At 48.7% G+C, this 17,081-nt stretch overlaps 1 protein-coding gene across 6 annotated transcripts in view; it reads right to left on the bottom strand.

Moving 5' to 3' along the window:
* Positions 1-17,081, bottom strand: part of LOC149334976 (ras-like GTP-binding protein rhoA) — a 48,747-nt gene that overhangs the window by 14,524 nt on the left and 17,142 nt on the right. Inside the window, exons 1-2 of one of the 6 annotated variants that reach the window (XM_089551659.1) lie at positions 13,543-14,394; positions 11,213-11,380 (exon numbers count right to left, since the gene is read on the bottom strand). The exons of 1 other annotated variant lie outside the window; for it this stretch is intronic. In XM_089551659.1, the coding sequence (XP_089407785.1) occupies positions 11,213-11,267 (55 nt within the window). In that variant the 5' untranslated portion in view covers positions 11,268-11,380; positions 13,543-14,394. Of the gene's footprint in view, positions 1-11,212; positions 11,800-12,982; positions 13,377-13,542; positions 14,395-17,081 lie in introns of those variants that run through there. 4 more of the 6 variants (XM_089551660.1, XM_089551662.1, XM_089551664.1 and 1 more) reach the window with 4 other exon arrangements.

Here is a 17,081-nt window from a genome sequence, read left to right as displayed (position 1 = left end):
TCTTAATTCGAACTCAGCGTATTTCGAACAAGTTTTTCGTCCACTTTGAGAACTAACTCTCGAGACTCGACTGGCTAAAATTGCTGATGGCCGCTGGTTCTGATAATTATCGCTTCTTGTATATTTTTGCGCGATTAAATGCATAATGATAGTTTTGTTTTGTTTTTGTAAGCGCTATAAGCCATATGAGTGTGTCTCTTATCCCGGTGTGTTTAGGGCCCCACAAGCAAGGTGTGTTTTTGCGCTTGTCAGCTAAACTTCATTCCAGGTTAAGGAACGTTGTAATTAGTGACAGTGTTCGCAGCGATACACCGTATGCGTTCAACCGGGACCGCTAGTCAAGGCCAGCGCTACGAAACACATCATTAAAGCTCTAGGAGCCACGAATAGTCAATCAAAATAGAAAACTTGTAGCACAAGGTCGCGACCTCATACAACGGCTCCTCCCTGCGTGCATCGTGGTCAAGGCCACACGTTTGCTCTCGAAACATTTTTCACGCGACAAGCACTCGCGGACCCTTCAGAATACGTCGGGCAAAGGTTAATCCCCAGAAACCTAAGTGTAAATGAAGACGAATGCCACACGCAGTCGGGGACAAAAGTCTCTAGAACACAATTTAGGCCTACAGGCACCATGTCTTTCAGCGATCACAACATTTCTCAATAACATATTAAAGAAGGTGAGTTTGACTTTCACCTCCTCAAGTCTGGTCTCGATCCGGCCGCAAATAATAGCGCTATCGGCTTCGTTTGCGGCTCACGCGTCATAAAAACTTTTGTGCCCGACTGTACGGAGACTCAAAAACGGTTCATAAGCTATGTGTTCTTTCATGTAATGTAGGCAAAGAACTTTCATGCTCATTCCTCTGCAGTTTCAGCGAATGAAATGTAATGCTGCAAGCGTGTAGTCTTTAAAGGGACACTGAGGAGAAATTGAAGTTGGCTTGTATCGACAGAATACCAGCTCCTGATTACAAAAACGCCACTCATACGGACAACAAAGCTCTTGTAACGAAGAAAAGAGCAAGAACCAAAATACAGGTATCGCCGCCACAGGCCAAACTCGCAAGTACAAGCGTCATGACGTCATATAACAAGACAGTGTTGCTAGAACCAATGGTTCTAGCAACGCTAGGACACGGGAAGCACAAATCACTGAGGCGCAGCCAATGCATGCGCAAATCTCCTTGACGTCGCCAGATGGCGCCACGTGCCGGGCAGCTACGCGCTCGCCTGAAGCATCGGGACCAATCAGCGCCTGCTCGCCGGCGTTAGGCGGGCTCCCGGTATTCCGCTAGCGGTATCAAGGTACACGGTATGCTAAAGGTGTCTATTTGCGAGAACTTCGTTGACGACTTCGAGAACGAGATCCATCGTAACGCTCGCAAAACGCCGGTGCAAACGTAAGCGAAGCGACTGTAGCGACGGCCGCAATAGCCGATAGATGCCTTCAACGTGCGGCCGGCGGTAGCTTTCTTTTCGGCTGCTGCTAGGCCGCACTGCTGGCCGCCAGAAATCACGGAGTCTGCATCACGTCATGTCACGTCATGTTTCACGTCACTTAGTCCTCTGTCGTCATAGCCGAATCCCAAGTTTGAATCACAGCGGCGGGAAAAACCCTTTCAACTTCGAATCCAAATTTCTTAGAAATAAATGCATTTTTCGCTGCCGGCCTAGTGGCAACAAAGCCATGACATGCCGAACTATCGGATTTTGCTATAAAAAATATATTAATAGTGCTCTCCTCAGTGTCCCTTTAAAGGCGCAAAGGCGGACTTGAAGGTGGCGGCAACACTACCCCCCCCCCCCCTCCCCAACCACCACCAAAGAGTACGAGAAAGTTTCCATCTCAAGATCACATTCACCTCCTGTTGTTTCGATGAAAATGCGTTCAAGAAATGCGATGTGAGTAATTAATACACTAATTATACTAATCAATTAATTGTATTAATAGAGCAAATATTAAGTGTTTATGTAGACCCGGTGTATACATAGCACGCAATTACCGTGCTATTTTACAACCTGCGTCTTTGTAGTTAGGCCTAGCTCCCCTCGCTCCGTTCGCATGAAGTGATGTTACCACATAGCAAGGTCACGCGATCCATCGTCATCTGTCACACTGCTCTTTAATCAGATGAATCCCTGAATACATTCCCTTGTATAATCCTTTCTTCCACATCCCGTCCTGCATATGAAGCTAGCGCTGAAGCTCGCGTCACATTACTGCAACGCCCCTGTAACTTTTTTTGGTTTACTGAAGCATGTCTTCCTTCCCTGCTGACAGTCAAGGCGTTGAAGCAACTGTCTCCTGTTTGGGAAGTGTTGAAACTGCTCCTCTTATTCACCGAGGTCCCACCGGAAGAATTAATCGCCGAGAAACACTCGCACTGACGCAGGGTTCTTTCGTCAGCGGATGACGACCGAGATTATCTCGGTTAGCCTCGTGCTTTGCATCGAGATAGAAGCAGGAAATTCTATTTGCGTCGTTGCCCTCGAAGGGCCGCATATTGTGGGTTATCTCTTCAAGAGCCGTGCAGGGCGTGAGTCAGGCACTTTTTCTGCTGTCAACTGTCTGAGCACACTGGTTCTTAAGCATGTACAGAGCAAGCGAACGCCAACCATTTGGCACAATGGCTCGGCTGAAGCTTCCTTATTTAGCATCGAATAAACAGAAAGAGCAAAGACAACCTTCACGTCGGCGACAGCTTCTCTGAGCTAAGCAATGATCAAAAGCCTCTCAACCGTGAAATCGCTCAACGAAGTTTTCCCTCGTTAATCGGGTTTGACCGAAGAAAACAATGACAATCTAAACAAAACTGCAGAAAGACGGTGGCGCCACAGTGCGGTCCTCAGCAAAATGCCTCGAGTGATATCCGTCTGGCGGCGAAAGCAGTATGTGCACTGCGAATCGTCCGCGTCTCCAAAATTCTCTGCCCTTGATCGCTGGATTCTTTTTATCTGCGCAGCCGAATACTCAAAATTTCTACAAAAATGTTAAATGTTACCACAGTTACCGGAATCGTCTTCTTAGAAGTAGGTTTCCGGCTTTTAAGCACGATTGTGATTTCAACACCGGCGATATCGCATAAAACTAGTATTCACCGACATCTATAACATCGCCATTCGACCATGAGGAGCAATTCGAATCCTTTCAGGTGTTCGTAGTATTTTAAGCACAGAACGCTGTACACAGCGTGAGGCCTTGAAATACTCAAGCGTAAGAAATGCGCAGTACATCACACATAAATGAAGCCGGTTTACTTCAGCGCTTGCTTACACAACGAAGAAACACGCATGTGCAGTCTTTACCAAAAGTAACCAGGCTGCATATTTTGCTTCTCATTCCTATAGTAGAGCCCTTACTGCTTCCTTAAAGATCAAAAAGTTTTTTGAAGGTAAGAACAGGGGTTATACTTACCATACAAAAATTTAAAGCTGGAGGACTGGCATAATAGGTTTAATATACGACTGAGAAGCAAACCGTGTCGCCTGGTTAGTTTTGGCAAAGACTGCACAGAGTGCAAGTTCCAACTGGTTTCTAGGCGTCTGCTCTTTTGATCTCTGTGTTTACCCTCACTGGTGTAACTGTGGCTGAAAAGTGAAAAATTGGTTTTTTGAGGAAAGGAAATGGCGCAGTAAATGTCTCGTATCTCGGCGGACACCTGAACCGCGCCGTAAGGGAAGGGAGGAAGGTGGGAGTGAAAGAAGAAAGAGAGGAAGAGGCGCCGTAGTGGATGTCTCCGGAATAATTTCGACCACCTGGGGATCTTTAACGTGCACTGACATCGCACAGCACACGGGCGCCTCTTGCGTTTCGCCTCCATCGAAACGCGGCCGCCGCGGTCGGATTCGAACCCGGATACTCCGGCTCAGTAGCCGAGCGCCTTAACCACTGAGCCTCCGCGGCGGCTTGATAGCGGCGAACTTTTCTCGCAGGTCGTCCCTGCATGAAATAGGGTGGTAGAGCGCGGAAAGCACGGCAAACTTAGCAGGGAGCAGCAGAGAGTAAGGTGACGAGTAAAATTAGGACGTTTGCGGGAATAAGGTGGCGCAGGACAGGGTTCATTGGAGATCCATGGAAGAGGCCTTTGTCCTGTAGTGGACGCAGTTAGGTTCATGCTGCTGCTGGCTATGCTGATGATAGTAAAACATGCTCAAATCACATAAGACGCACCGAGTGCTAAATTTAACACTTCTTTCAACAGCAGTAAGACAGGCGTAGACATGTACGTGAAAACGTTGGCAAATCCGAAAGATGCGAAGTACCCAAAAGGACAAAAAGGTGGTTTATCTCGAACGGAAAAGCAGAAAGAAACAGAACTGCAAAGAGCCTGCGTGCGCTGTTTTGTGCGTCATCGCAGGATAGACTGCAAAACAAAAGTTACAAGAAAGCAAGGAAAGGAAAGACAGAAAGGCTTGCGGAGAATGCAGCAGCCTTTACAGGCGTGCAGGTGTAGAGCGAAAACAGAAAAAAAAAGAATTAAATTAAAAAGCGCGAGCAAGGAACGCATTCTACACGAACTCGCAGTCGGTGTTTACGACGTGCATGCCTTCCGCCTTCGAATCGTGTAACGCGTACACCCCCCTTTTTTTTCTCTCTTAACGATCTCCTTCAAGGTCTCGCCCGAGACAGCGCTGACAGCAGGAGGTAAGACAACTTTGACGAGTTTGGGATCGACACAAATGCGCACAGCGGCAACTTGGCGGCCAGAGCCTGCCGTTTTCCAGTGCCTTAATGAGCGCATTTAACGGTGAAGACCTACACCCTGTTCTTTTTTTTTCCGCAAAGGTGGGGGAGGCGGGTGTAGGGGGAGGGACACCGTGTTAATCGCTGGGAAAACACCCCATTCGAAGCCACCCTCTTCGATGCATCCAAGGTCACCGATTGTCAGCTTCGTTCAAAGTGCGGCAAGGGCACCTCGTGCAACGAAGTATGACGAAATTTCATCTCCATATTTCTTCCGACTGTTTAATCATGGTAGCGACGTCATATTACACTGCAAACGCAGCAGCTAGGTTGATTGATTGACTGCCTGACTGACTACACAAGTTTTCATGCCTTTAAAATACAAGGACAACTGCTGAAGTGGAGAAGAAGCTGTTAACTGTGCATCCCTTGTAGCGGTATGAAGCGTAGTGCAGAGTATATACTGTCACCGTTGTTGCCGTGGTGCTATGCAGAATGCTAGTTTTCTCGGAGTTTTATTTTTCGACGAACAGAACCATCGCTTTAACATTTGCGGCCAGTAGAAAGCTTCCTGGGGCTTGCGCTTAACTAGAAGAACATTGCACTCATCCTCCATCCCCAGAACATAAAATTAACGTGACTTCAGTAAGTTCTCTCGGCTTGACCAAAAACATAGCGCGTTAAAGGGCACTGAGAACAATTCCATCCAAATTTTGTTCGAAGTAACAATCGACTCTAAGGCTCTTTATCACTAAGCTGACGTTTTTCCGGCAGCAAAAGACGCATTTATCGGCAAGAGAATTAGATTTAAATCTCCCTGCCAGTCAAATAAACTCGTGATACCCTTACCTAAAAGAGCCATTTGCCACCGCTTTGAAAGGAATGGCGATGTGGCGTAGCCTCTGTGATCCGCGCCCCAAAATCAGTTTCGACGCACGCATTTTACTTGCTAAATCGGCCTGTGGTGGCGACACCTGCATTTCGTTTTTTTTTTCTTTTCTCGCTTAAAAGAGCTTCGTTTTCGGTCAGTGTTCTCTTTTTGATTAGAAAGCGGTACCCTCTCAATACAGGCAATTTGTACTCAGTGTTCCTTTAAAAATGTGTGCAGTCTGAATAGCTTAGTGGCATTGTTTGACGATGCCTGCAATAAACGGCGTGTTCCTGGGGGCACCGTGAACGAGTACAAAGTGGAGAATGCTATTCGGGCTGAGCTCTTACAAATAATGGATTCTATCCAACGCACCCCAGTCACGCAAAATGGAGGCAGTGTGCAACCGGATCTTTTTTTGTTGTTGTTGTTATTGTCAGCACAGACCAAGACAAACATGCGTCACTACAGAGCTGTTGCAGGAAAAGGGAAAAAAACACCTGACACGGCGACGCACTGTCGCAGAGCGCAGCCGCATTCCACCCGAGAGCTGAAAACACAGGTGTGCACAGATGTGCATTGAACGTTCCCAAAAGGCAGCGAGCAAACAAGAGCTCCTGCGAGCGCGGTGCACCGACTTGTCGCTGGCCGCATTGTTGAGGTTGTCAGTTGTGTAACGAGAACAGAAAGAATTATGAAAAATTACGGCTATCAGCCTCCGGATGTGTGCATTTAATTTAACAAGGTCGTGGTATGTGGTATATAAGGTTTAATGCCCCAAAGCTGAACGTTGACCTACGAAAGACGCTGTTAGTGCAGGGCTCCAGGCTAATTTAACCGTGTGGGCTTCTTTAACGTGCAGTGGCATCGCACAGCACGCGGGCGTCTTTGCATTTCGCCTCTACCGAAATCAGCAGCCGAACACATAGCCACTAAGTCATCGCGGCGGGTTAATTCAATTTAAAGACTTGAAATTGCTTAGTGCCTGAGCATATCAGTACGCGTGTTATATGGCCCTCCAGCGCCCTGACTTTTGGTACGGCCGAACTGTTTCAAGGTTGATGATTCAAAATTGGCGGCATTTTTACAAAAAGGGAATGAAAGAAGGCACCTTCACTGATATTTCTGCGCTTGTCAGAGAATCCGAAGGTGGTCGGAATTCGTTAGAAGTCCTCCACAGCCGCGAGCCTTGCCTAACGCTGCTTCCTGGCAACGTACGAATCCATTATTTTTAGCAGCCACTGAAAGCAAACAGCACGGGGGTTAATTGTTAGAAACGTCGCGACCTTTTAAAAAGCTGTCTGGGGTTTGACAGCTACGAAATGAAAACGACCGAAGCAACAAATGCGTCCGCTCGCAGATATCGCCTCGTTTCATGTCACTTATACGAACAAGGGGTCAAACCGATTCCAGTTCGGTTAATCCCCGACGTCTCAGCGACTCTTATGGTCAATAAGCTACACCTTTTGATAAATGAAAGGCGTGAAAGAAAGAATCAGCGTTGCACGTACGCGTACTTACTGCACTCTTATGATCAGTCTATTCGAAAACGTTTCAAACACGAAGCGGTGGTTTCCTTATTTGCGTTATTTGTGTTTCCTTATTCGTGTTTTTTTCTTTTTCTCCCCACCAATGTGAGTACTATCCCCCCCCCCCCCCCCCCTTTATGTGGTCCTCCACCATGGGCCTTTAAGGGTCAAATAAATGATGATGATGATGATGCACCTCCAATGCGAAGGCATGTACTGGCGTCGCACTCGTCATAAACACACGAGGTTAATGGGCAAAGGAAAGGTTGTCAGCCCTAACGAAGCATCGACATTGAAAAACATTTAACCGACACAGCTGTGGCACAGTCATGTGAGTTTCCTTTGCCTGTAGTGTCAGGTGCTTTTGCCCGATACTTCATCTAATAAATTTCTGCAGTATTGTAGAACGTACGAGCGTGAGGGCCCGTGGAGTGTGTTCGCGATCTGGCTGCACGTCCGAAAACCACTGCCTCGAACTCATAGAGTACACTGCGCTGCCACAAATTGTGTCAGACAGTACATCTATCAAACGTTCATTCATCCCAGCGCTGGTAGGCCATTCCTACAATTTACTTCTGCGCCCTGATAAAGCACTGTGTCCAGGCACCGAGTTGTAATACGTATTTGAGTGGCTGTGGTTTATGAGGGTTTATCGTCCCACAGCGACTCCGGCTATAAGAGACACCGTATAGTGAAGGGCTCCGGATAGTTTTGACCATCCGCGTCTTTCGCAACGTTCACTGACATCGCACAGTACACGGGCCTCTAGCATTTTGCTTCCATCGCAATGCGACCGCCGCGGCCGGGATTGAGACCGCGTCTTTCGTGTCAGCAGCCGAACGCCGTAACCACTGATCCACCGCGGAAGGTAATACGTGTTTTAACGGCGAATGCCCTTTCTTGAAAGACCGGAATCGTTCGTATACCATTGCACACCTAAAAAATAGTACAAGTGGCACCTCAAGTTTTGCACTCCGAAGAATCTACTAGTTGGGCGAGTTGGTGCGTGACTCGATGATGCAAGGCGCGAGCGTGGACAGGACGAACGAAGGAAAGAACACGGACAAGGCGCTCACTTGGGTTGGCTTGTTGGTTCAGTGCATTTATCTGTACTTTCAATCGGATTCTTTGAGTCGTCAAAATTTACATCTTATAAATGCGCATATATTTTCAAATTTTCCCACTGCTGGTAAAAGCCCGCAAAGACCGACAGTACCAATGAATGAATCATTTCATGTATTTTGCATGTGCCGTTTAATTAAATAACATTCCAAAAGTGCTTGTGCGTTATGAGGGATGTCGTATAGTTACGGGCACCGGAGTACATACTATATTGATGCGACAGAATAGAAGAGGAAGGTGCACAGACAGAGCGACCTAATTTGGAGACAACAGAGACATTTCCACATTGCTTTCCCCACAAAGGAGCCCCTCAAGTTAATGACGTCGACCGACTCTCCCCCTGGACCGATCGCCGTGGACCTGCTATAACGTGACAACGCAGGGGGTGGCAGATTAAAGGGGATTAACCGCGGTTTAGTGGGATTAATCTCGCCGGCATGAAAATCGGCCGACGCAGTTCTCTAGAGGGCCTCCTTTGGGGGGCATCTGCCAGTTCGGTTGTTAGTTGTATCTGACTACATAGCAAAAAGCCAGGTTCACAGTGTAGGTTAAGAAAATGAGGTCACCCTGTAGAGCTCATCATTAAGACAAATCTAGAAATCCAGTGGCACAGAATAACCCTTTAACTTCTACGCACAAAATTAGGGGGCGGGAGGAGTAACAGGTCTGAGTGTTGTTTTCTTTTTGTTCATTTTCTGCCCTTACTTTTTGTGTACAGTAATATTGTCATCACCTGCTCGGGCGTTTCGGCATCGGAACACGCAAGCCACCTGTCCTTTCGCGGCGCACTCGGGGCAATCAGCACATTAAAGGTGGATCGCCCAGCTAGAAGGACGACCCCATCGGGGCCACAGGGTCTGCAAGATTCATCCGCGGTCGCAGTACTCGATCATTCGCGGAGTGTAGAGGCAGAGACGCGGTCGTCTACGGGATCTGCGTCACCCGCGGTTTTGGAAGATGTTCGAGACAGCCATCCCGCGATGGATGTTCTTTTGTGTGCCAAGCCAAACAACGATATGGTATGGAGTCTATCGATCGGAGTCTGCAAATAATGTTCGCAAACAAAGCAGATACGCACGTAGGCCATACGTTGTAAGGCTCGTCTAGTGGGGAATTCGAGGTAGATGAGGGGATCTCATGACGTGTACGCGAATAAACGTACTGCCACCAAAACTAAGAAAAGCGCCTTGTATTATTAGCGCTGCGCGGCTGATTATGACGGTGAATATTTCGGATTTAAGTCAGATTGGAAGAAAGAAAGCGCCAACATTTGACAATGAGTCCTTTCTCGCTAAAATAAAAAATAAATACGCGATAATTAAGGTGCATGCTTTTATAGTCGTCGTCATTGTTCTTTAATAACCGTATGCTGATCTATTTGTAAGTCATCTGAACCTGTTCATGCAGTGTGTGTAACCACGACCGGCTTGTTTTCTTTTTCGAACTGCGCAAGTCTAGGAGTGCTTTTTAATGAAAATTTATGTTGGGATGAACACGTTTCAAAGGTCAGGGACAAGTTGTCCAAGGTTGCTGGTATCTTGTACCTTTTACCAAAACATAATGCCACATTCCTGGACATTCTCGTGGCGCCGTCTCCTGGCCGAACTGTCTCAACCGCCATCCTGGCTAGCCTTAGCCATGGTGGCGGGCGGGGCTTCTTCGTCGTCGCTTCTTCGGGTTCCGCTCGGGAGTTCGCTGCTACCTGGCGCTGTTCAGTAAAACGTGACCTGGCTGTCCCGACTGTATAGCCGTGACATATTTGGTGGAGGTGCTGGGTAACGTCCCATGTACACTGACTCTCAAGACACCTTTGAAGCCAGCCCTCAGTGCGTGGACACAACCCCCGTCCACAAAGCGAGCCGCCGCCTGCGAGGCCTACAGCCAGAGTTCAGCGGCCTGACAAAACCGGCAAGAGATATGACATCAACCACAGCCAGCCAGACCGCTCAACATTTTGGAGCTGACATTCCCTTCGTACTTCACGCGCCCAGGTCACCGCCGACGTTCCACGGTGACAGGTTCGAGGATGTTGAAGACTGGTTGGCCAGTTTCGACCGTGTGGCAGCCTTCAACCAGTGGGACGGTGAGCGCAAGCTGAGGAACGTTTACTTTGCGCTAGAGGACTCGGCAAAGATCTGGTTCGAGAACCACGAGTCCTCTTTTGCCACCTGGGAGGTTTTTCGTCGCGAGCTGCTGGCGACATTCGGCAGCAGTGAACGAAAAGAGAAGGCGGAAGTCGCTCTGCACTCGAGATCGCAGCAGCCTAATGAGAGCGTCACCATGTTCGTTGAGGACATGATGCGCCTCTTCAGTCGAGCCGACCCTGCTATGGCCGAGGCAAAGAAAGTGCGGCACCTGATGCGGGGCGTTAAGGAGCAGCTGTTTGCTGGACTTGTCCGCGACCCTCCAAGGACAGTGGCCGATTTTACGAAGGAGGCAGTGAGCATGGAACGCTCCTTGCAGGAACGCGGTGCACAGTACGGCCGGCAGGCTAGTATGGCAGCCGCTCAAACCTGCACGCCTACGACGCTGCCTCCTGAAGATCTTCGAGACCTTGTAAGGAGCATCGTTCGCGAAGAACTCGCGAAACTCCGCTTCGAAGCTCCACAGGCCAGCGTCGCCGCCCTGTCGGACGTGGTACGGGATGAAATCCGTCGAGTGGTGCAGCCAGCACCAGTTGTTCCGGAGCCGCAGCCGCAACCCTACATCATGACCTACAGCGAGGCACTTCGACGGCCTGCGGCAGTGGCACAAGCTTTTTCACCTGTGCCGGCTGTGCAGTACCCACGTCCAACTGTGTCCACCACCGTGCCGCTGGAATTCCGGCCCGCCATGCGTAAAGCGGACATGTGGCGAACGCCGAGGAACCGGCCACTCTGCTACCACTGCGGTGAGCCCGGCCACATCCTGCGCCACTGCCCCTACCGTCGGATGGGTTTAAGGGGTTTCGCTTCAGACGCTCCTCGACCACGCTACGGCGAGCGACCCCAGGAGATTGAACAATACCTGACGTCCAACGTGCAGGCTCAGACCGTGCCGCGACGCCAGTCTCGATCCCCATCGCCCAGGAGACTCTCTTCTCCCAGCCGCCCGTCGACCTCTGGCGAATTCAGAGGCAGGTCCCCACGGCGGGAAAACTGAAGACGGCGTCCTCTGGGGGTAGGGCCGCCGCAGCTAGAAAGAAACAAGAGCCTCCACTCGACGATCTGCAGCGACGACGAGACCAACGACCACCTGACCCGACGAGCCCACCGCCGACGAAGAGCCAGCAGTTGGCTTCTACGGAAATTCCAGTAACCGCCGATAACTGTGAAGTAACCGCACTGGTAGATACCGGCGCTGATTTCTCTGTGATAAGCAGCCGGCTAGCCACGACCCTTAGAAAGGTTTTGACACCTTGGACTGGGCCCCAGATCCGCACAGCCGGCGGCCATGTTGTGACGCCGACCGGCGTTTGCACCTTACGAATTCAGATCCGCGGCGTCACTTTCCCCGGCTGCTTTGCTGTGCTTCCTGAGTGTTCTAAAGACCTGATTCTCGCAGATGCTGTACAATGCACTGTTTTCTTCTGTTGTTAATTATTGTATTTTGGTATGGGGCACAACATCATTTATTAATATTAAACGGGTACATATACTTCAGAAGAAACTTGTTCAGAATATTTTTAATGCATCACGATTTGAACACACCGAACCGATTTTTGCATCTCTTAGCATTACCCCCCTCCCACAAGTTTTTGAAAGTATACTGTTAAGGCGGTATAAAACAAGTATTAAACAAAACAATCCATTTATGATGAACCTGTCGAACTTAAAATGTAAAGAACAGAAGTACACCACCCGTCCTGGTTTCACATGGTTCGTGTCAAAAACTCGAAAGAATTACGGTCGCCAAATGCTTTGCTATACCCTTCCGTGCTCATTAAATAAGGCATCTAAATTGCTGTAACCCTAGGTACAGTCAGCACTTCGCGTCACGGAGATTTTTACTCATGATTTGTACTTTTTTTTTTTTTCCTGTGTGCTCACTTGCCGTGGACTGTACAACATTCTGGTGCTGCTGTCAAGTTATTGTAGGGTGCGTCGACCTCTGATGTTGAAAAACCTCAAGATGTTGAATAAAATTGAATTGAAATTCCTAATGTTATGTGGTTTGTGCCCAACGGTAGTGTCGAAACTACCTTAAATGTGGTGGATTCCAGCGAAACGACGTGTCGTGCCCGTGCGTGAGATTTGAAACGATCAGTAAAGCAGTTACAACTCAAGCTGAAAACGAAAATAATCAGAGTTTTCGCGCAGTATTTGACCTCCCCAGTGACAAAACCACAGCGCGTGGAAACATGCCGAGCGTGCGCTCGTCTGCAGATAGTAAAGCAGTCGATACGAAAACAAAAGCACCGATACAAAAATCCCGCATTCCGAACCAATGGCTGTTCAGCCCTGCCAAATAAGCGAAGTCAGTTCAAACATATCATTGCACTGGCATAAGATACCTCCTTTTCCGAAACATCGCAGGCTTTCGAGAGTAGAGATCAGTGGTGGGCGTTGTTACGCCGCTGAACAGGCGGAGTCCAGCGGCGACTTCGGTCAACACACAAACGCGCTCCACCCAGTTCCCACGCAATCTTCAACAGAAAGAAAGAAAGAAAGAAAGAAAGAATGAAAGAAAGAAAGAAAGAAAGAAAGAAAGAAAGAAAGAAAGAAAGAAAGAAAGAAAGAAAGAAAGAAAGAGCATCGCGTATGCATATCGAGAGAGGTCGGCACGCGCATGACTCACGTTAGGAGAAATACCAGAAGTCGCCGGCGGCGAACATGACGTTGACGCGGGGCCGCGACGGAGGCAGGTTGCACTACGCAAAGCGCGCGAGCAACACAGACGGCTCGGCTCTCACAGTTCGCTGCGAAGCAGCCGAAGTGCGGCTCAGCCGTGCCGCCGCACGGGTCGAAAGCGAATCCAATGCCAGCCGCTCGTTGTCACGCAACAACAACCGCCGACCCGACGCCACCGCTGTCCCCGAAGCAGTCGCCGTCCACGTGCGACCGACAACAGCGCGGGCGTCTTCACTGTCGGCGGCGATCGAACGCGCTTCCTCTTTCTTGCCTCTGCAACCTTCGAACGGCGGATAGTGCGAGAGACGGGGTCGGTGCAGTACTCGCCTCTGCCGAACTGTCCGGCGTATCGCGGACTAGTTATCCGGAAAGCGACGACCCAGAACCAAATACTTCAACTCGCCCTCAGCTAATCTGACTTGTTTTCGTTTGCCCGCCTACACTCCAAGCAGCAAAACTAAATCTAACCACATACAGTCTAGCAACATACTGGTGAGGTCCGCTTACTTGTTTTTCAGCATCGGCGCAGTTGTCAGGGCGCACCGCTGTTCGAAACATGCGAGCCACAACAACCGCTCACTTCTGTCTCTGTGATCAAACGCGTCTCGGCGCTGCACAAGGGCGTAGTGGCATACAGCCGAAATCCTTAGTCCTTGATTGCTTGTCAGCTTTGAAGTCAATCACACAGGGGACACTGTCCGAGACGTTGACGAGCCACAAACTTCACGACCCAACGTCTTTGCGCTGTCGTTCAATGAATTAATACACTTGTACTCCGAAAGTCTTCGCTACCGCAGTCCTCACAAGCGGCTGCTCACTCCAAATCGGGCACACACTTCTAAGGGTTCGAAGTCACGCGGCACGGACGAAGAAGCCACACAGGAACCGTTAGTTCATTTACACGCAGCAGGGGCTCGGCGCTAACAGTCGTGTCGATAGCTGGCCGCGCGGCCGATGGGCCAATAAACTCGCTTCGGCGCTCGCAGTCGTCTCAGCGGGGACCTCCCCGTGCGCGTGTGCGCGCACATGTGCTTGCTAGTCGGCACGTCACAGACCGCCGCCGCGGTAAGCTCTGCCGACGAACCGCATTCCCATCCTTGCGTCACTGACGTCGCCGCCGCGAGGTACGCCAGGAGCGGGACTTCGCCGGCGCACGCCGAATGAAGTGGAGAGGGCAAAGAGAGGAAGGAGAGGGGGCCGGTAAGGCTACGCGAGAGCGCAGCTGGCAACAACATCCGTGCTGCGATGTAAGAGAACGAGAGGGCGGAAAGCGCCGCTGTACAGGTGTATGTGCTATGTATGTACAGCCTCCATCAACCACAGGGGGAAGCGTGACGTTGTGTGTGCGGTGGGGAGTGCTGTTTCTTCGTCGGGACTCGGGTGAACGTAGACCACGTGACCAGTTAGGTTACGTAGAGGTAGCGGTAATGGGAAAGTGATCTCTCTATTAGCGTTAAACCAATGGTCACACCCCATGTATAAGCCAGACACACACTTCTTTCTTTCTCCTAAATAGTGCTCCTCAGCACGAATAACGTACTGCTCCCACTTCTATGTTGTAGCTCCCACTTCTATGTTGTAGTTATATCGAGCGTAAATCCGGAGCTTCCTCGGAGTCGAGAAGGATAAGTGCTTACGTCACTTGTCCCAGAGCTGCGACACTTGTGACGCAGTGTAACCAAATAGGCGAAAAGTTGCAACTAAATCAAAGTCCCATCCCATGAGCGACATTTCAGAGCCCGTTCGGTTCTTTGCTCAGCGACAAACACTAACAGCCGCGAATTATGCGAACTGATTGGTTCAATAAAACTGTTATTGGTAATGATTACTGTAGGCCTATCAGGACATGAGGGTATTAGGGCTAGGTTACGAGAAAAATAAGACGCACAGAATAAATCTGGGGACGTTTGGGCCTGGCTGCATAGACGTAATAAAGTAGGCAAGAGTCACTGAAGCCGAGGAAATCGACAGCATTTTTACTTATTTGTACATCTGGAGTAATACGAGGAGCGGGAACAACAAAAGTAACGATAACCAGTGCAAGCTATAAAGTAGAAGATAACCAGTGCAAGAAACCAAATTGCGAATACGAAATTATTTGTATGACTAGTAAGTGGGCAGAGTGAAGTAAATTTTACAGTGATGATCAGTAGCTAATAGACTTGAATACATTTGTGCTTTGGAAGCGAACGAAATCAGCAAGCTGGCTTGTTGCAATTCTCGGTGGTACGTGGGAAGAAACTAGAACAGTATTCTATTATCAGCGAAGAAGTGCTTCCCTCTTTTTATTATCTGCATAAATTAAAAACAAGGAGTAGACACATAAGGCTAGCGACAGGGACCGAACTCACGAGATCCGCATGCCGATAGCGGCGTGCTTGTACGTGCCTTGGGTCTGCGGAGGCTAACACAGCAGCAGGGCTGCCTTTTTCGAAGAACAATCCATTAGCTGACACGTATCCTGCTCTATTGTTTTTTTCTTTTGTTTATTCTAGGCGTCGAACACGAGGAAGTACGACGTGCAATACAAACCGAGAACAAAAGAAGGTTGAGCTGAAATACAACTGTTAGTCATGCCTCTTGGATACAATGGCAAGTCCACAGGCTTCCGTTTTCATCTGTTGGCAAAAGAAAAATATCAGAATAAAATATGTTTGGTGTATGCGAAGCTAAAGTTTATTGCATTTCTGCGATGTCTGGCAGGTGTTATCGAGGGGGGGGATGGGCTCAAGTATCGTGAAGCGTTTGCGTGGTACGAGCTATTTATAACCGGTAAGTTGAGAGAAATTCAAACTTCGTTTGTCTTGTTAGTTATCCGAGTAATGAGGTACTATTGGACTTGACTATAGCTGAGTTATAGAGAGGCAAGTGTAGAGAAAAACCTTGGTGCATAAACCTAGCTGGCTTTCCGTGAGTTTCAGAATACCCTGAATGGAAAAATGTCTTCAAACTGGCGGAACCAAAGCGAAAAACGAAAATGACAATCATCTGCAAAATTTGACGCGTCGAATTTATGTAGAAAGACTCTATCATATTGTGATCGTTTTTCCTTAGTGTCAAAAACCGCTCAGTTTAGTTAACCTGTCACTAGTGCTCACTTCTCGTAATCCATTGCGTTCTATGAATGGTGCGCCAAAAACAACACACTCAAAAGGGAGACGTGTATGCGAGCGTAGTATCCTCTGTTTCCACGATCTTACTCGTTTTATTCGCATCATGGAATACCAACTAGCTCGTCAAGCTACCCTTCTGTCAGGCGAAACATTGTTGCCCTCCTAAACTTTCAGTGTGTGCTATGGGTATCGGAGGATTAAGTGTAGCCACAGACAGGCCAGGTCAGCCCGCATAAAAATGGTCTATAGACAGTCTATACACTTCTTATTGACTCTATTGCCTTCCTATAGATATTTCTTTTTGTCTATTTATAGTCTATAGATTGGCTATAGACAAAAGACTACTAAAAGCGCATGGCCATAAATCTATAGATTGTGACTCTCTATAGCATTTGTATTGCCTATAGACTGTTCTCTAGGATTCGTCTATAGAGAGTCTGTACGCTTTATAGACAGAAGTCTATGGACAGTCTACAGGCTGTCTAAACAGTTTTTGTAAGGGAGAACTGCCTAAAATTCGCTTCTCGAAATACAAACCATGAAGAATACCCCGTTATGAAAAGTGCGCCGGACCGATTGTTGACTTCGCCGTCACCTCCGCGGTTATCGCGATTGTTCAGAGTGTGGGCACTGACCACTTACCCGCGGAATTTGAAACGAACCGAATTTTTGTGCGCAAAATCGTTTTGTGCGTTTAACTCAAAGAGCTACGCTTAAGTTGGACTCATGGTCGGCAAGACCTCATGCGACGGGCAATCGTTGCGCGCGATGTATGTATTCAAGCTTGTCTAGTGCAAGAGCTTCTGCTCGACTTCGTGTAGGAACGTCGCAGTAGCTACAGCAGGTAACTGCCCCCCTGCACTTTGATATACCTATACGTGTACATGTAACTCCTTTTCCTGAAAGAAAAAAAAGACAGAACGCACTCCAGTT

The sequence above is a fragment of the Amblyomma mixtum genome, chromosome 7 (genome assembly GCF_055824585.1).
Source record: "Amblyomma mixtum isolate Tamu chromosome 7, ASM5582458v1, whole genome shotgun sequence".
Classification (NCBI taxonomy): domain Eukaryota; kingdom Metazoa; phylum Arthropoda; class Arachnida; order Ixodida; family Ixodidae; genus Amblyomma; species Amblyomma mixtum.
Note: the sequence above shows the minus strand (reverse complement) of the source record. Positions and strands in the feature narration are given on the sequence as shown.